Source organism: Gobio gobio, assembly GCF_949357685.1.
Source record: "Gobio gobio genome assembly, chromosome: 9".
NCBI classification, from domain to species: domain Eukaryota; kingdom Metazoa; phylum Chordata; class Actinopteri; order Cypriniformes; family Gobionidae; genus Gobio; species Gobio gobio.
In genome coordinates, this window is record NC_137115.1 from 40,991,348 (window position 1) to 41,018,595 (window position 27,248).

The 27,248-nt window shown below is 39.1% G+C and overlaps 2 protein-coding genes across 2 annotated transcripts in view; both read left to right on the plus strand.

The window, feature by feature from the left end:
- Nucleotides 1-27,248, plus strand: part of LOC307131743 (uncharacterized protein) — a 676,237-nt gene that overhangs the window by 228,212 nt on the left and 420,777 nt on the right. The window lies entirely within an intron of this gene.
- On the plus strand, nucleotides 351-10,496 carry ctsd (cathepsin D). The gene is made up of 9 exons (XM_079825586.1): nucleotides 351-941; nucleotides 1,917-2,073; nucleotides 3,638-3,761; nucleotides 6,999-7,117; nucleotides 7,197-7,396; nucleotides 7,548-7,670; nucleotides 8,602-8,746; nucleotides 9,381-9,479; nucleotides 9,713-10,496. Exons 1-9 carry the CDS (start codon nucleotides 880-882, stop codon nucleotides 9,878-9,880), a joined length of 1,197 nt encoding a protein of 398 aa, XP_079681712.1. The 5' UTR covers nucleotides 351-879; the 3' UTR covers nucleotides 9,881-10,496.

Below are 27,248 nucleotides of genomic sequence, written 5' to 3' on the forward strand. Positions count from 1 at the left end.
AAAAAAAACTAAATATATTTAAATAACTGTAAATGAACAGTTTTAATATGTCTATCTGTCAATATTTGACCACCATTTAAAAGTGTTTTATTTAACTAATGGATATCTCATTCCTTTATTTTTATTTGTGTCACTTTTAGTCCTTCGTAGTTTTAGCCTATGCTAATATGCCATTGTTCTGTCTCAAGATACACACCAGTAATGTTTTTTTAAAGGCACATTTATGAAAGCTACTTAAATGTCCTAATTAAACTAAGGTCTAATCCTGGTTTAATCTAAGCCCTGTCTGTCTGTGAAACAGTTGCATAAACTAAGCCATTATGTTAAGACAGTGTCTTAAGATCTAGTATGAGCCACTAGCAGTTAGGCAAGTGGCATTCAGTCTTACTTTTCGTATCAAATTAGGCCAGTCTATGTTTTTGTGTAACTGATTTAAAAAAGTTATGAACAAGTCTTGGAAGAAAAAAAATTATGTCTAACTTGTAAGACTAGTCTTAACGGTTTATGCAACCGGCCCCAGGCCTTTTGTATACTGTATTTAGGTAAATATATTCAACATATAAATTCGACTAAATTAAAATGTGATTCATTTGATTTAATTACATTTATCCCGGTCAAAGAGTCGTCTGATTAATCACCAGTAATTTAATCTTCTCGCGTCTGTTGCTCAGAGCCTTTATTCAAACTCTGCGCAGAATCGAGCGCAGCCTTGACGTTCTTCAATGCGCCGTCACATGACGGTGAGCAAAAGTTGCTCGGCAGCACCATCACGTCAGCTGACTGCAGCCGTTTGTCCTATATATCAGATCACACAACAACACTTTCAACCGGCCGATACTACTCCTCAGATGCGTTAACAGGTCCTGAGGACTCGCCAACATGAGAATCGCCTGCCTGCTGCTAGCTGCTGCCTTTATGTGGACGTCCGACGCGATTGTTCGGTAAGGTCGACCAAACAAACTTAACAACAACAACAAAACAAGCCGATCATTATCGGGCGGCGTGCCTTGTAAACATCGCAGTGTGGTCACTGTAGTTTATTCACGTTATTTGCACTTACTTATTATTTTGTCCAGTTAATTAAAAAGATTATAGTTGTCTCTTAAGTCGTTGTGCCTGCCTCTATCTAACGTAATTTTAAATGGTTAACATGCTATCTAGGCACTAGGTAGGCTACTCGCCAGGTTTTAACACACAGTCCTTTGTGAAAACGATTACAAAGACCCAGAGGTCATTACAGGTTTCCCACTAGACAAAGAGGCAGGTCGTTTGTGATTCAGCAGAAACTACGAGCTGTTTATAGATAAGTATGAAGGGCCCTTTAAAGTCCAACCTTCAGAAATCCCGTTTAGTGCACTGAAGCTGCTAAATCTCCTCCAAATTACTCAAAAACACATGAATAATGTGTTTACCACGTGGTCATCAATGACTTTATTTTAGTCCTTATGGTAGAAGGTATTTGGTTTGTACTAGTATTTGAGTTGAATGTTATAAACTGACCTAATTTACCACATACTGAGGCTTAGTTTGACTCACCACCCTATCAAAGTCCAAAACACTGCTGCTTTTATTGCATTTCATATTTTTATATACATGCAAAGAGAAAATGATATTTGTTAGCCATAATTGATGAAACTAAATCATTTTTAATATTGGCATGATCGATTGTAAGTATAGTGAGCAATTGGCAACTTAACTTAATAGTTTGACCTTCTCCAACCCATTTCAAATCAAATGACATGCATTGCCTACAAATACAAATTATAACTTGTGTTCGTCGTGATGAAGTGGGTCGAAAGGAGCCTTGACTTTCTTTTAGCATGAGAATGTTTGTAGTTTGCGGCAGGTGATGTGACTGCAAGATAACCGTGGGCAGTTTAGTAAAAACGAATGTTTGTGTGTGTGTTTCTCTCCAGGATTCCTCTACAGAAGTTTCGTTCCATTAGACGGACACTGAGTGATTCTGGCAGAGCCGTAGAGGAGCTTGTAGCTGGATCTGTGCCCCTGAAATACAACCTGGGCTTCCCAGCTAGCAATGGTCCTACTCCAGAAACCCTCAAGAACTACCTGGATGTGAGTATTGCTTGTTGACATCACTTACTTTGTAGGGAAAGGAATGTTCTCACGCACATTAATCCGTTGGCTCTGCTTAACGTAAAAGAAGTGGCTTAATAATTTACCAAACATCTCTATTCGGCCTGTTGTTTTTTTCACGGAAGATCACTAATTTATTAATTTGATTTCAGAGGTATGTGAATGTCTCTTTTTAAATGCAGAGGTTGCACAAAGCTGTACATCAAGGAAGTAGCAAGAATGAGGACAAGCAGATGTTATAGTTTAACATACAGTCCTTTTGCTCAGTCATGTCAGTCATATGATTAAAAAATACCACTATGTCGACATGGTGGAACGTGACTAACAGTAGGAAAAAGTGAACTTGAAACCTGTTTCGGTCATCTTTATTCAGCAAAATGTGCTAGTCTGTTTCCTGTCATAAGCTGTAATGGAGAGCGTGATGTGTGATTGACAGCTGGTCATGAGTTTGTTTTTGTCATGCTTAAGTTCTGTAACAATGCCTTTTCCACAGTAGGCCACAATAATCTTCTTTGGCAATAAACAGCTGATATTATTGCCAGCCACAGTTTTGTAAATGTGCTTAAGTAATTGATGCAAGATCTTAAGGGTCAAAGATAACATTCGGGTAACACTTTAGTTGAGGGTCCAATTCTCACTATTAACTAGTTGCTTATAAGCATCCACATTAGTTGCTTATAAGCATGCACACAGTACTTATAAAGCACATATTAATGCCTTATTCTGCATGACCATATTCTTCATCCCCTTAATCTTACCCGATACCTAAACTACTACTTTACTAACTATTAATAAGCAGTAATTAGGCGTTCGAGGCAAAAGTCGTAGTTAATAGTGAGATTTGTACCCTAATCGAAAATGTGACCCACATTTGTTTTTGAGTGACTTATGGGAGATGTACATTGACTCCAGACATGCATTTAAAAAAAATTTTGGTTGGCATTTTTAGGTTTTTATTTAAAGCTGCTGTCCGTTACTTTTTTGTGTTCAAAATTTACAAAAATTATATAATGAGAATGTACAACATTAATCCATTTTCCAAACCCTGTTTTTGTCTTACCCTGAATCATTATGGTACACTTATAATAAGTGTTTATATTGGGACTATTTCAGACTGGTCTGGTAGGAGCCGTTGCGGAGGAGCACAGTCCCTGCGTGACTCGCCATAGACATAAACAGAAGTTTATGTCTATGGAAGTAGCTCCAGCTGCGATGTTCTTCTGCAAGATGCATGCAGTTCTGTTTATTAACCGCTAGAGCGCAAAAAGTTACGGACTGCAGCTTTAAGGTCATAATAAATTAGAATATCAGTAACTCAGTAAAATAGGAGATTTACATTTATTGTGAGATTTCTTAGAATTTTCAATTCACAGTGGAACTGTGAATTGAACTGGATCTTCGTCACAGGCAATATTTGCATGCATAATTAATTATTTAAATTTTTTTTGAGAACCTAGTAATTGTAAACCTGTGTGGAAGTGTATTTTTCCAGTCTGTTGTGGTGCTGAATTTTTTGAATGAATTGTTTTTTGTTTGTTTACAGGCTCAGTACTATGGAGAGATCGGCCTTGGCACTCCTGTCCAGTCTTTCACTGTAGTGTTTGACACAGGATCCTCCAACCTGTGGGTGCCCTCGGTCCACTGTTCCCTGTCTGATATTGCCTGCTGTAAGTCCACACAGAGCCTTGGAATTTTCTCTCATACAATATTGTCAGATCAGTGTTATCCTTAAATTATTAACAAAAAAATCTAAATGAATTCTTCAGGAAACAAGAATTTCACTGTGGCCAGACGTTGCTCAAGTTAATCTGTTACCTCTTTTTAGTGGTAGCAAGTTTGTTCCTGTAATCTTAACAAGAACTTTTTCAGAGATTGTATCGCTACCTCTCAACATAGTTGGGTGCAGCCTTGCAGATCAGCCTCAGTGACAACTTTACTTGGTGTAAATGTTTGGGTGTTTTATAATGTGAGCAATGATCTGTATATTTGTAGTGAAATTTATATGTAACAGATAAGGTCACCATGGAATCAAAATTGGCAATTTATATTTTATGGAATATTGCGGTATTTATTCTAAATGATTTGTCCATGCACATCATAATTTTCTTTCTTAATTGATGTGCCCTTATAATATTTAATCAAAATAAATTCCCCTCCCTCTTGCAAAAACATCCCTTTTCTTCTCTGATGACATGTTTTGGGGCGGGACAACCTGTCACTCACATGAGAGCAATAGTGCAACAGTGCCCGCCCACTCAGCGGCCTCTTTTCAGGAAGTATTTTATCCATTAATTTCTCCCTTAGGGATTTCAAAAAATACTTAATTAAAGCGTTATAAGCCATGAACCAATTCAACCAGCTATGAGGTGAATCACAACATTACAAACTTTGATTTGAAGCAAAAAAGAATTTGAAAATCAGCCAAAAATACAAAGGTACAAGACTTTGTACTTAATGGCTCAAGTGAGGGAAAGAATTACAATCCCATGAAGGATTGTTGCGAACAGCATAATTGAATTAAAAACAATGCAAAGCTATGCATCAGGGTACCCGCGGGATCTTAAAAAGTCTTAAATGTCTTTTAAATTTCAAAATCAAAATTTTAGGCCTTAAAAAGTATTAAATTCGCTGAAGTATTGAGTTCTAGGTCTTAAATAATTTTAAACGGGTCTTAATTTTCCTACGTCCATGTAACGCTACCTCTTGCTCATTGAAATGCTCCGGCAGCGCTTTAGTGTGTGTGTGTTGTAGTTCGTTCTTTCGCTGTTTTACAACTACAAATGAGACCAGCATGCATCTTATATTGCAGCCAATCAGCTTTCATGTTATTGGCGCTAGGCTCTTTTGGATTGTACCACGGACACATCAAATGGATTTTATTCTTCAGCTTCAGTTCTCCAGTTCTTCCAGTTCACGCGATCGTGAAAGCGAAGGCGAATCTTTCTTACCTGCCATCTCGCATAATGACCAAATAAGAGTATGATATTCCCGATAGCACTAAAAAAAGCGATGTAAACCCCGAACTGATTCGCTACTGCCACACAGACAGATGTCAGACTGGCTGCGGATTCTGTGCACGCGTTTGCCGCCTGTCAGCGCTCACGCGAGTGAACCGAATGTGTCTATTTCTAGGTGCATTTCTGTAGGTCTTAAAGTGAAAGTAACCCAATATAGCCTAGTCTATACCCACTCCTGTCTGTGTAGTTCATATTAATCAAACAACAACAACGGGGAAAAACAAACAGTAGCCTACCTAAACTAAAGCATGTAAAGTTTGTATCTGTATATTTAAGTTGTACTTATTTGTCCTATTGTCAAACAAGATTCATGCATTTTGTTTGTTTTATTGCCATGTGTGACTATTGTGCAACTGACATAATAATATGGTAAATGTGGCATCCTAATAATGAAAAAAAAAACATGCACATTTCTGAAAATGACCGCCACCAGAAAATCAGTAATTTTGATCTCACGAAATTTGTTTTATATAATATGCATGCATGCATGCAGACACACTCACACTCACACTCTACCAGTCAAAAGTTTGAGAATGGTATTTAAAGAAGTCTCTTCTGCTCACCAAGGCTGCATTTATTTGATCCAAAATACAGCAAAAACACTATTATTGTGATTTTTTTTTTTTTTTTTTTTTTTTTTTTACAATTTAAAATAACTTTTTTTATATTTGAATATGCAGTTTATTTCTGTGATTCAAAGCTGAATTTTCAGCATCATTACTCCAGACTTTAGAGTCACATAATCCTTCAAAAACCTTTTTTTTACTTTCTATTTCAGATAAATGCTGTTCTTTAGAACTTTCTATTCATCAAATAATCCTAAAAAAAATGTTTTACACAACTGTTTTCAACACTGATAATAATCATAAATGTTTGTTGATCATCAGATCCTCATATGAGAATGATTAGTGAAGGATCATGTAACACTGAAGACTGGAGTAATGATGATAAATTCAGCTTAGATCACAGGAATAAATGACACTTTACTATATATTCACATAGAGAACAGTCACAACAGAACTGTCACAATATTACAGATTTTTTGTATTTTTAATAACATAAGTGCAGCATTGGTGAGCAGAAGAGACTTCTGTAAAAACATTAAAAAATCTTACAGTTCTGAAACTTTTGACCGGTAGTGTGTGTGTATATTAATCCTGGTGGGATTGAGCTATGAGGAAGTGCAAGTTTACTAATACTTTGTTCAATTTGAATAAAGTAATTTGCTTTGCAAGTCATTTTGTGATTCTGCATTTCCTATTGTACGTTTTTTTTATTGCGTTATATAGGTCTTAAATTTAATTCATAATGGTCTTAAAAAGGTCTTAAAAAGTCTTAAATTTGACTTGGTGAAACCTGCAGATACCCTGATGCATTTAAAAATGTTGATTTTTAAAAAATATGTAAAACATTTTTGCAAAAAGTATTTTGAGAGTGTAGGGAGACTGACTCCGAGAGTGGGCGGAGCTAATGAGATATTTTGGCTAGTTTTGCTTTTCAACTCTCCATTGGTGGAATTTTCTGTACAGTATCATGGGTAAAGTAGTTTTTCCACCATAAATTCCCACTGTTGAACACAATTATTTTCAATCCAAGTTGAAATAATGCGGGCTGACAGCTTCAACAGAAGCAAATTCTATTGATTAACAGCCTCATAGCTGACCGTTAGGCTGTTTTTAAAGATTATTGTTAAAAATCAAATTCCCTATGGAGAAAATGAATGGAGTTTTTATTTCTGCTCTCTATAGCCAACCACAAACATCCAACCATCCTGATGAAATCCTACATTTTTTCTTGTTTGAGAAGCAGTTTCACTCCGATATACGTCACAATAGAGAAGACTATTGCTACTACAGTATTTCTTTCTTTTGTTTTTTAACCCTGTAGTGCTTCATCACAAGTACAACGGGGGCAAGTCAAGCACCTATGTGAAGAACGGGACTGAATTTGCTATACAGTATGGATCCGGAAGCTTGTCTGGGTATCTCAGCCAGGACACATGCACGGTAGGAATCAACAAGTCTGAAAAAATGTTGTCGCCAGAAATGGGGAAAGCAATAAACCGATCTGTTATGTCTCTTTTAGGTTGGGGATATTGCGATTGAGAAGCAGATATTTGGAGAAGCTATCAAACAGCCAGGAGTGGCCTTCATCGCAGCCAAGTTTGATGGTATTCTCGGCATGGCCTACCCTCGCATCGCCGTGGATGGGGTCCCTCCTGTTTTTGACATGATGATGAGCCAGAAGAAAGTGGAGAAAAATATTTTCTCTTTCTACCTGAACAGGTTAATGAGTTTATTTAGGCCATCCTGGTTTATTCCAGATGTTTATCTAATAAACAAATAGTTACATGTCGGTCTGTCATAAACGTATTAAATGCAGTTGAAACATTTGGGCCTGATTGTTTTGGATGTCCCCGTTTTATTTGTCCGACAGAAACCCAGACACCCAACCTGGTGGTGAGCTGCTCCTTGGAGGCACAGACCCCAAATATTACACTGGAGACTTTAACTATGTGGATATCAGCAGACAGGCCTATTGGCAGATTCACATGGATGGGTGAGAGATTTTTGGCTTCTGTGTAATTCAGTGGTCGTCTTAGCATTTTGTTGATTTTAGACACATCTATGTTTAGAAGTCAGAGTTTGGACAATTTTAGCCAAGAAAGTATCTTATTGCAAACTACTTCTGTAAAATTATGAATCTTTACTGTCACTTTTGACCAATTTAATGCATTCTTTTCTGGATAAAAGTATTAATTTCTTTAAAAAAAAATCACAGTGACCCCTGTACATTTATTTATTTATGAACACAGTCCGTGTCCTGGTTAAAATTGCTTATTTTAAAATTTAAAACATTCTCTAAACATTTTAACATTTAAACGTTCTTGGAAACATTTGGATATGCAAGTATACAAGTAAACAAAATATATAACATTGTTCTAGGATATTTTAATCCAAAAATCTTACATATTGTGCCTTTTTAAATTAAATATTTATCAGTTGATAATGGATGTATAATGCTCTACACTGGATATTTAATTTATTTACACACACACACACACACACACACACGATCAACAAACTGCAAACTGTCAATCAATTCTGCCTAAAGCTTTCCATCATTCATTGCTCTGCGTGCAAATCACATTTTAAGTGCACAAACTGTCCACTGTTTAGTGGTCTTTTTTTCTTCCACTCAAATCAGGTAAAACATTTCAGGTAATGGATAGAGCTGGAAAGCTGTCCATTTTAAATGTAGTAAAAAAAAAATCCCTTTATCATAATGCTGTGACTTTTAAGTACATTGTACATTAAGTACAAGTATGTTAGAACTTGCGTTATACAATTTGGCATGTATGCATATGTAATATGTTATGTAATATACTGGTCTGTCATGTGAGAGGCAAGAATTTTACCACTGAACCACCAATGCAGAAGATCCCTATAACAATAAGCTAGTGTTAACAGCGCTCTGTTTACGTGTGTAGCATGAGCATTGGCAGCGAGCTGACTCTGTGTAAAGGAGGATGTGAAGCCATCGTGGACACTGGAACGTCTCTGATCACTGGCCCAGCCGCTGAGGTCAAAGCCCTGCAGAAAGCTATTGGAGCAATCCCTCTGATCCAGGGAGAGGTACTGTAACCTTAAACATTTAGGTCAAACATTTGGGAGAATTCTAGTATGCTTACTAAGGCTGCATTTATTTGATCATTTATTTGATTACAATTTAAAATAAAAACTCTTTTCTATTTTAAAATTCCTGTTATGGTAAATCTGAATTTTCAGCATCATTACTCCAGTCTTCATTGTCACATGATCCTTCAGAAAGTATTGTAATATGCTGATTTGGTGCCCAAGAAACATTTCTTATTGAAGTTGAAAATGGTGCTTTAATGTTTTTGTGGAAAAAATTTTTTTCCAGGATTTTTTAAAATCAATATAAAGTTCAAAAGAACAATATTTATTTGAATGGAAATCTTCTGTAAAATTATGAATCTTTACTGTCACTTTTGACCAATTTAATGCATCCTTGCTGGATAAAAGTATTAATTTCTTTAAAAAAAAAAAAAATCATACTGACCCCAAACTTTTGAACAAATTTTTAAATTGAATTGATTTTAAATGTTATATATATATATATATATATATATATATATATATATATATAATTTTTTTTAAATAAGACTATGGTGTGTTGTTTTTAATAGTCGCTTTTGTATGAAAATATAACATTTTGATAATGTTCTCTTACACGCCTCCTCTGTAGTACATGGTTGACTGCAAGAAAGTGCCCACACTCCCTACCGTCTCATTCGTCCTGGGTGGAAAGACTTACTCACTGACTGGAGAACAGTACATACTCAAGGTCAGTTCTGTTGTTTGGATGTGCTACTTTACATCAGCAGAGCTGTGAAATCGAGGTGTTATTTGAGAAATGCCTGAGTCAGAATGAAATCATGTGCCTAGTGTTTTATTTCTTGTAAATCACATGCAGCTAGTAGCCAGTATTGTGGAAGCAAAACACTGAAGTGATTCCTACTTATGATGACAAAAGACATTCTAAAGATTATCTCTGTTTATGTGTGTGTGTTTTTACAGGAAAGCCAGGGTGGAAAGGACATCTGTCTGAGTGGATTCATGGGCCTGGATATCCCACCCCCTGCTGGACCACTGTGGATTCTGGGTGATGTGTTCATAGGGCAGTACTACACTGTGTTTGATCGAGAGAATAACCGAGTGGGCTTTGCTAAGGCCACCCAAGTGTAAACCTTAACACTTAAGATGTGTCATGAGAGTAATAAGAAATCTAGGAATCTTTCAACATCATCTCTGCTTGAATGACAGCGCGGCGGTATGATTGATGTGTTTGCACTGCTCTTAGCTTTCAGATGTTTTCGTTTTAAAGAGGCATGTGGAGAGGAAATGATTCAGGGAAATGTCAAAAAGATGACAAGTTACACTCATTTGCTTTTTAGCCGAGGCTTATTTGGATATCTGTGATTGTAACACCAGGTTTTAACATTTCTTTTATAATTGTCATTGATTTTAGACACTACTTGTTTTAAGATATTTGTATTGTTGAAAATGACCTTCCAATGACAGAACAAATCAAATTGGACAATAAAGATGTTTTAAACCCACCTATGTTGTTAAACCTTTTTATGTAAATAAGGGCTCAGGTTTTGATATAAATGCATGATATAAATTGTCATGAATATGTAAATTGATTACATTGGATTCATTTGGGGTATTTTCAGAGTGAAGAGTGAAGGGGCAGGTCAGATACCTGTGTCTCTTCTTTTATACACATATTCTTTTTATTATATCCATAACCTGAATAATCAAGGATAATCAAAATAAATATTTCTTTCTCTGCTTTCATATGTAGTCTAGAGATGATTGTAATTCTGTGTGATTTCATACTTTTATATATAGTTTGAGGATGATTTTGTAGTTTTAAATCTAGTCTCCTCAGCTGCTTTGGGTTGACCTCCAGCCAGGATGCATGGTTCTCTCTCGTGAAGGATAGCTGTGGCTGTATCACTGTTCGGGTATTGGGTGTTCTCTTGATAACGGTCAGAATCGCCTGACATTAACTAGAGTGTGATGCCCTAGTGCTTGTATGTGTGTGCGTTTCACATGTTCTGTGCAGGTTTGTTGGAGCTATCTGATTGGGGCCTGACCCCCCTTCCGACATGCAGGCACCCTTTACGGCGTCCAAGGCCAATCTTACCCATCTGGGAGGGATGTTGCGACGAGCATCCTGACTAAACGACGCCATTCCGGCATATCTATACATGTGTGACAAATTTTTAGGCTTTTAGGTCTCTGTAGCCAATCAAGGCTTAGGCCATCTGTTATTGTTGGTGTAATCAATGTCCTTGTAACAGTATAACTGGTGGGCAAAATTCTCAGTAAGTTAGAGTCTGGCCTGCGATTCCACGAGAGACTCTGACGCTGGCTTCTGCTGATGAAACTGCAAACTATTCTTCAGTAAATTTCTTTAATTAATCTAACTCTTCATTCAACATATCTGGGGCCTGTATCAGAAAGGAGGTTAACCCTGAAATAAGGGAAACTCTGGGTTTTCTGTTTCAGAATGGGAGGTATGTCAAACCCGAGAAAGCAGGGTAAGTCAAGCCCGTTTCTGAAAGAGAGGTAACTTATACTCCGCAAGCCCGTTTCTGAAAGAGAGGTAACTTATACTCCGAGTCAGTTACCAGGGTAACTTACTCTGTGAACCTAACCTGGTCAGGAGTAGGTTTTCTTCGGTAAACCCAGAGTTTCTTTCAGTCTCCTCCCCTTTTTTAAAGCGCCAGCTGTGTTTAAATAGTTTATTCATTCATTCAAACTGCACAAATGCTTTTTTTTTTACAGAGTATTTTTGGCCGTATTTCAAAAAATTTAAAATTTGATTTAAATCTAAAGTAAGCGAAGTTTACTTAAAACAAATTAAATTATCTGCCACTTGACAAAAATACATAGTGAGAAAAGCATTCTTTGCAGTTGAGGTACATTCATTCATTGCTTATAATTTCATCATGAGGGCACTGTCAAACTGACAAAAATGGCATGTCCTTTTATACAGGAAGGATCCTGACGTTCACTTGATAAACCTCTAGAAGTATCCTAATAATTAGAATTTCCTTTAGGATTTCCAGTGGTTGGACGCATTGATGACACTCATATTCCCATCACACTTTCTGAAAATGGATTACTGTATAGAATGGAAGGATGCTGCCAGATGGTAGTACAAGATATATGCCATAACCACCACCACAGCTGTTAAATACATTTATTTGCAATTTTTGTGGTCATCTTTATTTCCTACTAATACTTTATTCTTTTTCCTGTTGGATGTTAATATTCTTCCTCCATCTCCTCTTCATCTGTCAGTGGTGCTGGAGTTTGGCTGGCCTGAGTAGAAGTAAAATGTTTAATGTCATTGCCCTAATTAATAAATGTAACCGGTGGGATCAGAGAACATTTCATTATGTGAAAAGAGCATAGACCCTTTTCACATTTCTGGATTTCTCAGAACGGAAGTCGTCATAGGGTTAACTTTTATAGCGGTGAATGAAAGAATACATTCAATATATATTTTTTTGTGTCCCCATTTGCTCAAATAGCAAAAGAAAAACTCCACAATAATGATTTAACAACTTTCAAAAAGAGGGAAAAAATAGAGTGAGTTTAGGAAAACACTCTCACAGCAGCGGTAACTTGTTTTTTGTAATTTGATGCAAAAGTAATATAATACAAAGTATTAGTGTTATAAATGTGCATAGGCCTACATTAAAAAAAAAAAAAAAAATACAAAAAACGTTGCTGGATTTACGATATTGATGACCATTAAAACGTGTCATCACAGTCTGTGAAAAGGGTCTATGTGGGAAAAGCTGCTGCACATTGGACACTGAATGATATTTGATTAATATGTCAAATGTTTGTAAATTCATTAAACCAACACCCATGAACATTTTATGCTTAAAGCTTTATCTGATTGAATTATGTGTTTATTTTTCATTTTTAGCTGCTGCCACATTCTTTTTTTGCCTGTTGGATACCATGAAACTTAAACTTAATTAAAATAATTAAGAATTAAAATTACATATTGACCCGGAAGTATGCAAACGTCTTTTTGTTGGGTGCTGTTGCCATGGTGAATCGTAATTTCATAGCTCCATTGATCGTGGCTTTTCATAGTTGGAGTGCATGTGCTTAACTCAGTCAGTCTACTCAGAGTTGATTGAACTACCTCAATTCAGCTGTTCTGAAACCCAAAACTCAGAGTTTCCCATCTCAGAGTAAGTCAACTCAGAGTTCAGGTTTAAACTCAGAGTTGGTTGAACCTCCTTACTGAAACGGGCCCCTGGGGCCTATACCATGAAGCCGGTTTAGCTGGCTAGCCAGATATGTTTAAGCTTAGTTTGTGCTAATCCTGGGTTTTAGGTACCATTAAAGTGGTTTGGCTTTTAGCAGTGTTCATCTCCATTGTAACTTACACTCCACGGCTAACCTGCTCCAGGGCAGGTTATGTTCTGGATAAGAGATCTCAAACTGAAATTGGACCAATCAACTGTGAGCAAAGTGACACACCTCTGATGCAATAAAGTCACTCCCCCTGTTTCTACTCCAAAGTAAAGGTCACTACATAGCAAATGGCTATTAAAGACTAAAGTGTCTGGCTTTTAACAATGCTTATTTATAATAATAGTAATTTTTGAATGATTTAGATATCATTTATGTAATTATTATACCTGTAATCAATTACACATGTATCATTTTAGTTAATCAATCATTAATAGGCACTTAGTTGAAATTAATATAATTAGCCTACACAAAGGTCAGACATATAAGCTTTAAAATCAATACACAAAGCTATAAAAATTTCTACATTACTCAATTCTCTATATATCAACTAAACCAACTTCATAACATTTACTTGCATTGACGTAGTGAATATTTTCTTTAAGTTTCCTCTTTTATAGACAGCTCTTTTCTTCTTGCTGTGTAAATTTGTTTAAATTCTCAATATTTTTCAATCATGTATATTCTGTAGAAGAGAGAAATCAATCTCACTGCTTCTCTCGCGAGAAGTGAATCTCAGTTTCACTGATCCACAGCATGTGATTGGCTGTTCACTACTGATGTCACAGCCTAAAGGCCAATTTATACTTCTGCGTCGAGTGCACGCAGAGGGTACGGCGTACCCTACGCATAGACGCGTTGGATACGCCGTACCCTACGCCGTAGCCTGACGCGCACCTCTCCAAAAATGTAACAACGCGTCAATTCTACGCGGACCGCAAGCGCTGTGATTGGTCTGCCAGAACCCTTCCCTCAGGTCAATAAATAAATAAAAAATCTGCGATAGGTGTGTGTGTGTGTGTGTGTGTCCAGAAATTGGATGATAGTTCCTTACGTCTGCTATAACACACTATTTTGCAGTCCAGCGATTCTTTATGGTAGTAAATAAATACATAGATCCGCTGAATATAGTTTATTTATTTTCTCATTAAAACCAAAGATGTTAATCAGTAATTGTATATCAAGAACAGGGACACATTAGGGTATATTTCGTGAATGAAGTCCTGTTTTAGCAAATGTTTATTTAATTATAATTACCTGGGGACAGTAAGGTAATGTTAAAGGAAAGTAATGGATCAAAAGTGGAAAGACACAAAAGATTTCTATTTCAGATAAATGCTGTTCTTTTGAACGTTCTATTTATTAAAGAATCCTGAAAAAATGTACACAACTGTTTTCAGCATTGATAATAATAAAAAAATGTTTAATCAAATAAATGGTAAACAGCAAATCATATTAGAATGATTTCTGAAGGATCATGTGACACTGAAGACTGGAGTAATGATGCTGAAAATACAGATTTGATCAATAAATTACATTCAAATAGACATTTTTTATTTAATCATTTTACAATGTTACAGTTTTTTTTATCTAATGTAGCCTTGGTGAGCAAAAAAATTAATTATTGTCATATATTAATAAAAAAAAGTATATATATATATATATTATATATATATATATATATATACACACACACACAAATTATATAATTATTACAATTATTTTGTTTGTGTATATAGTGGCTTTACTGTCATGGTAAAAAACAAATATGTAAATGTGTACAGACAGATTTAACGGTGCATATGTATATTTGAGTCGAGTCTGCTGATGTGTAAAGTGTTTTTCTCTGTCCATCTAGACGCTGTTTTCTTCAGTCCTTCTGTAGCAGCCGTTGACATCAGTAATGACAGGTCAGTGATGCTGTTATAGATGTTTCCCTCAGTGAAGAGAGCTTGATGATTTCCACACACACACACACACACGTTTCCTCTTCTAAACTCTTTGACTGAACCTGTTCATTGGACAGTCTGTTCAGAACCGGTAGATCACGACCCTGAAAATGGGCTGCAGGTCGATATCATGTTCAAAACTGAGCACTGAATCCAGTTTGAGAGTCTAAAGCAGATCACTCTTTAAACTGGCCTACAGGAAATCAAGCTCACAGTTCAGTCAAAAATGAAAATTGTCATCATTTACTCGCACACATGTCGTTCCAAACCTGCAAGAAGATATTTTGAAGAATGTTTCGAATGTTTGTGTCCAGACAATGAAGTCCAAAAAACATTAGACCACATTGACTTAAAATGGACAGAAAAAAAACGCCACATTTTTCAGAATATCTTCTTTTATGTGTGGTGAAAGATCCCTTTAACAGATCAGAATAATATATTGCCTTTTGTCATATTATATATATATATATATATATATTTATATTAAAACATAATCAGACATTAAAAATGAAACTCAGACAAATGATAACTTCAATAAAATGTATTTATTGTAATTGTATTGTAACATTTTGAGAGTTTTGAGATTTGATTGTTGATTAGATTGAAAAAACGAAAGCAATGTTTGATATATAGGTTTAGTTTTTCAGTAGGTTTCGTTTTTATTTTAGTAAGGCTTTGTTTGAAAAATGTTAAAACTTTGTTACATATTTTGGTTTCTTAAATGCTTTTAGACACAGAAGTAAATATTAATTTCAGCACTTTCTAAACTCACAGCTCTAGTTATGTTTAACATGCAGATTTTTATTATTGAAGCACAAATAAGTGCATTACAGAGCTTATTTTTTATTAATCTCTGGTTTATGAAGTTCAGATTACTGTGACAGTGTTTACATGTTATGAATAGTAATGGTTGTATTTAAATAATTTACTCTGCTCTAATCGCCAGTGTTTACATGATCATGATTTATTTCATGCATACAAACATTTAAGAAATTATATTAAATTGTCATGTAATATTATATATTATATGATATTAATTATATTACATTAATTATATGATATTATATATTATATATGATATTATATATGATATTATATATGATATTATATATTATATTATATATTATATTAAATTGTCATGTAATATTATATATTATATGATATTAATTATATGATATTAATTATATGATATTATATATTATATTATATTATATTATATTATATTATATAATCTTCTGCTGCTTCCCTCTACGGTTCAGTCCTCAAGTCTTGTGTTCTTCAACCCTGTCTGCAACATAGAGAATAGTTAACCTCCAGCTAAGTCATCTACTACCTGACCGCTGATATACTCACCATTGACTCCATCTCCCGCTGTTCTCCAGAACCTGCAAATAAAGAACTGTTCTGCTACTCACCTTGTTTTGTCCTCTTCTGTTACATGACTATTATATTATATTATTTCTGGGCCTCAAATTTGATTGGCTTAGCGCTGTAGAAAGAACACAGTTTTGTCGCACACCTTCACTAATATTAAACCAGTCTGTGTTTCCTCATTCTGTTCGATCAGTTACTTCCATCGATCCTTCTGCGACTCCCACATATATAATCAGTGTGAAGTTTCTTCCATTCAGGTGATTGAGATAATGTTGCCGTTGTTGTTCATGAGATTGTGATCTTCTGCCAGGAACATCAGGCCAATCTGTCCAGAATCAGGTGGTTTGTCTTGGTCTGGCATCTCAGCTGAGACCTGTCCACTATGGGTAACCCTAGCAGGAGATCTGAAGTACCAGTGGTGTAACTCTCAGTATCACTGATGCACACAAGCCCTCACAGCACGTCAAGCTGCAAACCATGTGAGGGACCCTAACCTACCCTAACCTTACTGTTTAACAGCAACCGCATATCAACCGACCAATCAAAACGTCCTGACAGCCATGTAGCAATGCACGAAAAAAAAACACTCCGAAAAGTCCAGCAACTGCTCAGCAACGCGCTAACAACAGCTCAGAAAACCTTGGCAAATGCATTCCAACACACAGGAAACCACCAAAAACACCCTGACAGCCACTTAGCAACACATTAAAAACCACTTGGAACAACCTTGGAGGAGTCGCATGACAACACAATGACCAAAAGCATCTGAACAATCTTACAGCAGTGTGCTAAAAAAAAAAAAAAAAATCACTCTACAAACTATAAACGTACTCTTTAAATATAAACTTACTCTATAACTATATACAATATTTACATACGTAGGCCCCGCTGTGCGATACACCAGCCTCCATGTGACACTGCGATGACTCAGTGTCTAGGCTTCTTTCTTCGGGGTCCCTTGGGCAGGGGCTCTTCACTGATGTCCACGTCGATTTGTGGAGCCAAGCTTCTACCGGGTGTTGAGAAACTCTCAGTGATGAGGATGCGTCCATCGGGCTGCTCTGTCTCCACCATCGAAGGGCAGCTGAGGGTCTCCCATAGGCGCTGCTTGATCTTCCTTCCCAGCGCAAGACTGTAGGGACGGCGGCGACCACAGCTTGTCTTCATCATGGGCTCCACCACAGAGCGGTAAATCTCCTTGTAACCCTCCACACTGTAGCCATGGATGGAGATAGGCTCTTCCTGCTGACACAGAGGTAGGCCTACCGGGCACACTTCCACCGAAGAGACTGAGGCTGCTGGGAGGATGTCGGGAAGGACAGCGGCGTTCTTCAGGTAGCGCTCTTCCAAACCCCTGGGTCTTCGTGCTTTCACAGAGATGGAGCTGTAAGCGTGGTCCAACCTGATTACAGCTGCCAGCTGTGAAAGCTCACATGGGTCTTGATTGGAAGAGACGTCCTCCACCAATAATTCCCTCAGGTGTGTGGGAAGAGCCCTTGTTCTTCTCGAGCGACGCTGTTCCATGCTGATGAATGAAGAGCAAATTGTCAAATTAGACAAATTGATCAAACTAGGAGAGTTGTGAAGAGCTTGTAGCGAGTATGATCAGACTTCAAGGCTTCAGCAACAGTTGTGTTGATTTCAAATTGATCAAACTTGGAGAGTTGTGAAGAGCTTGTAGCGAGTATGATCAGACTTCAAGACTTCAGCAACAGTTGTGTTGATTTCAAATAACAACAGCTGTACTGACAATATTGAGGCTCATTTAAATGTAAACAACACTTGATATCAGCAGTATATATATATATATATATATATATATATATATATATATATATATATATATATATATATATATATATATATATATATATATATATATATATATATATATATATATATATATATATATATATATATATATATATTAGGGCTGTCGATTTAAGATGTTAATTTATTTAATTAGTTATGGAAAAAATTACATTTTCCTCATCAAATATCTATTGGGCTGTGTCCAAAAATGTAGGCAGCTGACTTGTTGCCTTGCTGTCCTATAGGCAATGACTTGCAGGCAGTTTTTGCGCAAGTAGGTACCTCACCACACCAAACTGATTTCGAACAGGCTTCTTAGGCAGTGTAATAGTTTAATGAGCTTTGGTGAAAACTAAGTGAATATTTAATACTATAAATTATCAGACTTCAAGGCTTCAGCAACAGTTGTGTTGATTTCAAATAACAACAATTGCTGTAGGCCTACTGACAATATTGGGGCTCATTTAAATGTAAACAACACTTGATATCAGCAGTAGCCTATGTATATATATATATTAGGGCTGTCGATTTAAGATGTTAATTTATTTAATTAGTTATGGAAAAAATTTAATTTTCCTCATCAAATATCTATTGGGCTGTGTCCAAAAATGTAGGCAACTAAGTGAAAACTAAGTGAATATTTAATACTATAATAGTAATTTCTCGCTAGAAATTACATTAAAAAAATCATAAACATTGGTCAAAAACTGGCACAGAATCACTGTAAAAAAAAATCAGGTCTCCAATTGAACATTTTCTAGTGATTGATCACATCTACATTTTTTAGTTGGCCAAATTGAATTTCTTAATCAATTAAATTGCATCAATTCACAGAAATTCAATTTGGCCAACTGAAAAATTTAGATGTGATCGGTCACTAGAAAATTTTCAATTGGAGACCTGAATTTCTTTTACAGTGATGGAATGCAGAGGATTGTGGGATATCAAAGACAGCGAAGGATAGATCTATGCTGCCTTTAAAAATCAATCATACCCCTTTTCCACCAAGGCAGTGCTAGAGCTAATTCAGAGCCAGAGCTAGTCCCGGTTCATAGTTGGTTCGACTGAGGAGCCTTCTAAGAACCGGTTTGCTTTTCCACGGGCTGAGAGCCACAACAGAGCCATGTCTTACGTCACTGTATACGTCTCATCTCTCTCAGCAACGCTAGCGAGGCAGCGGCAATGTTGCCAAGTATGTGGTTTTGCCGCGGGCTGTTTTTTCATGTCCGCGGGATGAAGCGACCCCAATTATGTGATATTTAGCCCCGGGAATGCGAATTTTAGTGCCAAAAAACACATATTTTACCCCCAAATGTGATTTTACTGGGGAATCCCCCCCTGGAACGCGATTGGGCTTGTTTTGAGTAGCAATTGGGCGGGTTTGTTGTGAAAACCTGGCCACCCTGGGCAGCAGGAAACACACACACACCAGGCTTGTTCGAGATGCATCGTCACTGCGCAAACCGATCCACGTATGATATAAAAAAAAAAACGCATGAGTGAATCAAAAGCATAAGGAGTCATGTGCTCTCGCTGGACTCGTTATCATACGGCGATCGGTCTCTGCACAGCACCGCTGCGAACAAGCCTTCCATCAACAATGCAAACGTTGCGTTACTATTGATTCACATGGCTTTACAATCCTACATCGGCATCAAAACACAACGAAAACACAGCGAATCCAACGCATTCATGTAGGTCGCCGTAATTTGTATAGACGGAGATTACAAACGAACAGCAGCTGTTAGCTCCATTAGCTGCTATTTCAAAAATGGTGGATCTAAAGTTTGTGTTCGTCTTGTTGACCCCGCCCCCAGCGCCTGACGTAATCGGTTCTTACTTCTAGCCCTGTTCTAGCCCAGCAATGTTTTGGTGCTACTTAAGAACCACTTTTCCTGGCTCGGAGCCGGGGCTTTGTGTGTGGAAACACAAAGAACCGATTTGAAACTAGGCTCTGGCTCCGATCTAGCTCTGGCTCTGCTTTGGTGGAAAAGGGGTATCAGATGAAGGTATCGCAGGAGATAGGAAGTGAAGGTATTTTGGATCCGGATGTTCCTTGATGCCTTCCTACCTTGGATTGCATTTCTGAAGACAGCATTTTTAAGTTTTCGGACGCAGCCGTGGTGTCTGTAATTTGTGATATCTGGCAAGTGACAAACTTCCATCTGGAGCTTTAATAAGGAGAACATGCTCTCGTTTGAGGGAAGAATTCAGAAGAGAGAAGAAAGAGAGCAGCACATGTATGCAGACTATAAGCAGCAGCTACTGTTAATGCCAATTGTTCAGGAGTTATTAAAGTTTGGATAATACACACTAACAGCGTTATTAATTTCCTTTATTAGCCCGGGACTGACAACGCAATATATCAATGCTGACTAGTAGGGCTGTGAATCTTTGAGTAGACAGCGAATAGATTCGATTCACGCTTCATAGGGATTTGTTTTGATTCAAGAATTTTTTCCCCCAGAAATGACTTCCAGAAAGATTTGATTCTGTCCACCAGATGACGTCAGCAGAGAGTAGCCAGCGCTCTGTAATGCAGTTTGCCGGTTAGTGCTAGGCTACTGTAGAAACATGGTGGCGAAAAATGGTGACTTCACTGTAAGGGGACCCGCGGCGTGTAGATAGAAATGGCTCATTCTAAGGTAATAAAAACATAACGGTTCATTATGTAAGGTCTTTATACACCACTGAAAAAATTGTTATGCATATTATATTGTATTTCTGTCAATAGATCCTCATAAATATTACACACTGCACCTTTTAAGTAGCTTTTATAAACATGCCTTAGAAGAAAAACATTACTGGTGTGCTTCTTGAGACAAAACAATAGCACTGACATATTTTAAGATTTCATAAGTTGATTTCAGTTAAAACAGCTCAAACATGTATTTTATATTATAATTAATATTACAATTTTTAGAGAAATTAAAATATAAATAGTCTTGTGGGGTGGGGCATCTTACCCTGCCCTTTAAGCTACTTCTGTAAGGGTAGGCCTACACAGAGGCTGCACACAAGTAGGCTATGTGTAAAATAAATGTAGGCCTACAACAAGCGTTGACGCTAAAACAAGGCCTGCATCTAAATGCGCATACTATCCATCATAGTATGTGACATTAGTAATATTCAAGACTATATTTAGGGCGGACTTGAATAAAATGCACATTTTAATTTTTTTCTCACCTATGCGACAACATACTGAAAGCACAGGGTTACGCTGTTTTAGTTTAGCCTTAGTTTAGTGTTTATAGTTTTAGTTTTTCAGTACAAATTGTTTTTATTTTAGTTTTAGTAAAGCTTTGTTTGTGCCCAATTTGGATGCACATTTGGATGCATATAAGTTTGTTACACAGCTCCTGCTTTAATAAACTCTGGTTTATGTGATCATGTGCCTAAATTTAGTCAATAGTTGAACTTGGTTACAAGAGTGCAGAAGAAGGAATGCAGCCTTCTCGTACACATACTAATATCAAACCATTCTGTTTTTCCTCATTCTGTTCGAACAGTTGCTTCCAATGATCCATTGATGACTTCCACATATATAATAAGTCTGAAGTTTCTTCCATTCAGGTAATTCTGGTGTTGTAGCTCTGGTCACAAGATTGTGATCTTCCAGGAACATCAGGCCAATCTACTGCTGTCCAGAATCAAGTGATTTGTCTTCGCCTGGCATCTCAGCTGAGACCTGTCCACTATGGGTGTTCTGTTTCATTCCTCCTGACCGCCAGAGGCGGTGCTAAGCACTAGTGGATAGTCGCTGCGCCAGTTTACGAAAATTATAACAACAAAGTCACGTCATGATGCAGACCGAGACGCGAGGATATAATCCCCAGCAGCTCGGTGCCCAGTCTCTTTCGCTTTCTCACTTATGATAGGTCATAGTTTCGCGCTGTCCTGTACAGTTTACCTGAGTTGCGAGGATTCGCCCTCCTAAGCTGTGACAGCACGCTCAACGCTATCTTCGGGACGGATATCTCGGATTCCATTTCTACGTGAGTGCATACGATTATATTTTATTGTTGGGTCGGCGATACCCTGTGCTTCACGGTACTACCGGTGGCTGGTTTCGACCGCGCTTGGGTAGCGTTTTCACTGCAAACCTATATATTATTATTTTATATCTTACTATCTTAGACGTTATAATCTTTCGGTTCTATCCGAAGATTTGAGGGACGTCTGACCTTCGGAGTGGGTGTTATTACAGTTCTGAGTGTCTACGGTGCTACAGAGGACGCGTTATTGACGGAGTCATAGATCATAGCCCTCTCATCCCCGTTTCAAGCTGCAGATTGTGTCCGAATTCGATGCTTCCCGACGACGGACATGATGAATGCCCATCTTGCTTAGGGATTCAACATTTGAAGGAGGCTCTAACTGATCCGTGTTTGCATTGTAGTATGCTACCACTGTCAGAAAGACAGCTTCGCTTGGCTGAGTTAGACACTAACTCACCTGTTAGTCTTGCGCAACAGCCGCACCGCGCTTCGGCAGCTGCTGGCGCTCCACCGAGTAATAAGAAGTCTTCACGACAGACGGAAACTTCAGAACATCTGTTATCGAAGACTGTGGCTACTCTCTCTTCAGAAATGATGGAGATGAAAGGTCTTCTTCAGTCTCCTAAACCCCCAGCGCTAACCACCCATACTGAGAACACACCAGTGGATGAGAGTGATTTCCAACCCTCACACGATATGGATATGGATTTGGACGCTCTCTCCATGAGCGCGTCTAATTCACATTTTCTTGATGCAGAGTTGGCGGAACCCGCCACGCAACCCACCCTCCCACATGATGTTTTTTCCAACCTGTCAGCTACAGGTGGTTAGAGTGGTGGGTCTGTACATTCATCAGGCGCAGGCCCATCTTCTCCAGATGATATTTTATCTATTCTGCAGATGGCTGTGGCTCGTTTGGGTCTTGACGAATCACCTGTGCAGCCCGTTCAAGCCAATGTGTTTTTCAGACAAGCTGCTGGTAGTAATGTGTTTGCAATGCCACCATGTAAGGACTTCGTGACAGAATTCTCCAGTGCACTTACAAGTCCTAACGTACCTAGAAGAAGATCAAAGACAGCCCGCACACTGGCCTCAATGGCCGAAGCTGACTCCATTGGTGTAGGACGGGCACCTGAAATTGAACAGCCAGTAGCAGCACTGGTGGTATCACCGGATGAGGCTTTAAGAGGCAATGTACGCTGCCCAAGCGCACAGTGTGGACGTACTGACTCTTTCCTAAAGAAGGCATATGAGTCTGTAGCATATATAACGAGGGCTGAGAATACTATCTGCCAGCTTTCTTGCCTGTAATAATACATTAGAGTCCGCGAGCGTGGATGCTTCCATTCCTCGGTTCTTACAGACGGCTCTGCTGACTATGGGTCATGTGACGCGGGAACTTGGTACACTTTCATCGACCCTTCTAACAGCCAGGCGCCAGGTATGGCTTGCCCAGGCAAGGTTATCTGAAGATTGTAAAAAGACGCTGAGAGAACTGCCAATTGTACCAGGACACCTTTTTGGCCCCAAGGTTTCTGAGGTATTGGAGAAGAAAATTAAGTTATCAGAAGCAACACGACAACTAACTCAAGTACCACGGGCACCACCGTTTAGGATGCCATTGGCTCCGGCTCACCCACGCTACCACGGCTCAGAGCATTGAGTGCGTCAACACAATGTTCAACAATTTTAAGCACCACAGCGTCATAGAGAGACTGAACAGGCTCAGGGACCCCGCCCTTTTCACCGTCACCGTTAGGGGGGGCCACGTCAGCGCCCACCCCCCGCAGGTCCTTAAACCAGAGGCCAAAAACCCTGAAGCTATGGGGCCGGCAGTCGGTCGTTTTACAGTGCAACACCTAAATTACTGGGAAAATTCAGTGTCCGACCCCTGGGTTCTGGCAACCTTGAACAGGGGATACACTCTGCAGTTCCGACGCCGGTCTCCCAAGTTTTCAGGAATCCTTTGAACAGTTGTCAAAAATATAAACAGTTCAAAGGCCCTTTCCTTAGAAATTCATTCACTGTTGCTGAAATGAGCCATAGAAAAAGTTCCTCCCCTCAGTCAGAGGGACGGGTTTTACTCCATGTACTTCCTTGTTCCTAAAAAGGACGGCAGTTTTCGGCCAGTTCTAGATCTGAGACGCCTAAATGTGTTCTTAAAGTCTCTTCTTTTCCAAATGTTACGCACGCTCGATATTCTTCGATCTGTGATGAAAGGAGACTGGTTTGTGAGCGTGGATTTGAGGGATGCTTACTTCCATGTTCCCATTGCTCCCCACCACAGGAAGTTCCTAAGATTCAGTCTTCAGGATCAAGCCTATCAATTCAGAGTCCTACCATTCGGTCTATCTCTTGCTCCTCGTGTTTTCACAAGATGCATGAGTGCAGCCCTGTCTCCCCTTTGGTCCAAGGGCATGAGGATTCTCCCCTATTTAGATGATTGGCTGCTTTGTGCCCCAACAAAACGACATGCTATTCGCAACACCAAGGTTGTGCTGGAGCATATTCAGAGGCTGGGTCTAACTGTGAACGACACAAAGAGTCATCTGGTCCCAGAGCAAACCCTAACCTTCATAGGTATAACACTCAACTCCATCACAATGTCTGCCACATTGTCCCAAGCTCGGACAGACAAGATTTGTCAGCTACTGACTGGTTTCCGTCTGGGAACAATAGTTTCTTATGGTGTCCTTCTGCAACTAATGGGGATGTTAGCTGCCGCCACATCCGTGATTCCCTTGGGCTTGTTTCACCTCAGGCCCCTTCAGAGGTGGAGCAACAGCTTGGGGTTGGACTCAGCAAGACACCGTCATCACATGATTACCGTTTCTCCTGCTTGTACCTGTGCACTGAGACCCTGGAAACGAGTGACGTTTCTGAGAGCCGGAGTGCCTCTAGGGGTGGTGCCCTCCCGTCGAGAAGTGACAACGGGCAACTTGGAGTCAGAGGGGAATCAGTGGTCACTGGTCACCAAGGGAAGCCTTAGAACATATCAACATCTTGGAACTGAAGGCAGTGTACTTAGCTCTACTACACTAGAGACTTAGAGACTTCACCCGGACGTGGTGCAGTTGATTTGGCAGCGGTTTGGCAAGGCGGAGGTCGACCTGTTTGCATCAGAACTGACCACTCATTGCTGCTGGTGGTTCGCGAGAGCCGAGAAGTCCAGCCCATTGGGTCAGGATGCATTAGCCCACGAGTGGCCGAGCTGCCTTTTGTATGCGTTTCCCCCTGTTCCACTTCTGTGGGAAACACTGCACCGAATATACCTATGCAAGCAAAGGGTGCTGTTAGTGGCACCTCGATGGCCAGCCAGGCCATGGTTTCCCCTCCTTCTGAGTCTACTACAGGGCGAGCCGTGGCAGCTTCCCATCAGAAAGGACCTCCTTTCTCAGATGCACGGCCGTGTTTGGCACCCAGACCCGTTTCGCCTTCAGCTCTGGGTCTGGCCGTTAGGCCTAGTTCACAGTTAATGGCTTGTGAACCAGCAGTAGTGAACACCATCAGCAACGCTAGGGCTCCTTCAACACGACAGCTTTATGCTGCTCGTTGGAGGATCTTTTCTTCTTGGTGTGGGTATCATGGAATTGACCCAGTTCACTGTACTGTGCCAAAAATTTTGAGTTTCTTGCAGCATCTATTAGATGACAACAAGGCGGCCTCCACTTTAAAAGTTTATGTTGCTGCCATATCTGTTTATCACGACCCAGTTGATGGTGCTTCATTGGGGTCTCATAACCTTGTTTGCAGTTTTCTGAAGGGAGCGAGGCGTTTAAAACCTGTTCGTTCTACTCCCTTTCCGGTCTGGGACTTACCGCCTGTTCTAGAGTCCCTTTGTTCACCACCATTTGAACCATTGGCTGTTGTGGATATTAAGTGGTTGTCATTAAAAATGTCTTTTTTGTTGGCCGTTGCTTCCACTAAACGTGTTGGTGAGCTTCATGCTCTATCAGTGAGTGAACTGTGCTTACGCTGGTTGCCAGAGGATTCCGGGGCCATTCTTCGACCCAATCCAGCCTTTCTCCCTAAAGTTTTGTTACCGCAATTTGTGAATCAGTCTATTCATCTGGCTGCTTTTCAACCGCCTTCCACTCACTCAGGAACAGATGGGAGAAGGTCTCATCTTCTGTCTCCTGTACGAGCTTTAAAGTGCTATGTTAATTCTACCGCTTCTTTCAGACAGACGGATCAGTTGTTTGTCTGTTACGGTGAAGTACGCAAGGGTGCGCCTTTGTCCAAACAGAGACTATCACGCTGGATTTTTGAAACGATAAAGTCGGCGTATAGCAAATCTCATCAGCCCTTACCAGCAGGTGTTACTTGTCACTCCACTATGGCAGTCTCGTCGTCTTGGGCTGCTTTTTGGGGAGTTTCCTTGGTAGATGTATGTGAGGCTGCTACCTGGTCTTCTCCATGTACCTTCACAAGGTTCTACAAGGTTAATGTTGCTGCTTCCCATGATGTGAGCTCTGCAGTCCTTCTGGAACAACCCTGATGTTGCAGGTGGGTGGCATTCCTTATGACTGTGTTGGTATGTGTCATCCACTAGTGTCATCCACTAGTGGAACGCCTCTGGCGGTCAGGAGGAATGAAACAGAACACTAGTTACGTTTGTAATTGTGGTTCTGTGAATTCCGGATGACCGCCAGAGTTCCTTGTCAGGCTGGGCACCGAGCTGCTGGGGATTATATCCTCGCGTCTCGGTCTGCGTCATGACGTGACTTTGTTGTTATAATTTTCTCGACCTATCGAGCTGGCGCAGCGATTATCCACTAGTGCTTAGCACCGCCTCTGGCGGTCATCCGGAATTCACAGAACCACAGTTACATACGTAACTAGCGTTTTGCTTCAAGTTTACTTGTCACTTGTTACTTGTGTATTTTGTATATTTGTTTTAGTTTTGGCGCCACCTAGTGGCAGTTCGCTAGAAAAAATAACTGGTGAATCACATTTCACCAGTTAGCATCTCCTCAATCTTTGGATGCCATCCTTTGTTTTGCGTTTGTAAAAGCATCATCTGTGAGTTAATTCTTCATTATATAATGCTTGATGTTACATATTTGCATATATTTGTGATAAGTTTATTCAAAGCTTTGATTTAGTGTAATTTTTGTGATAGCCTTTAGC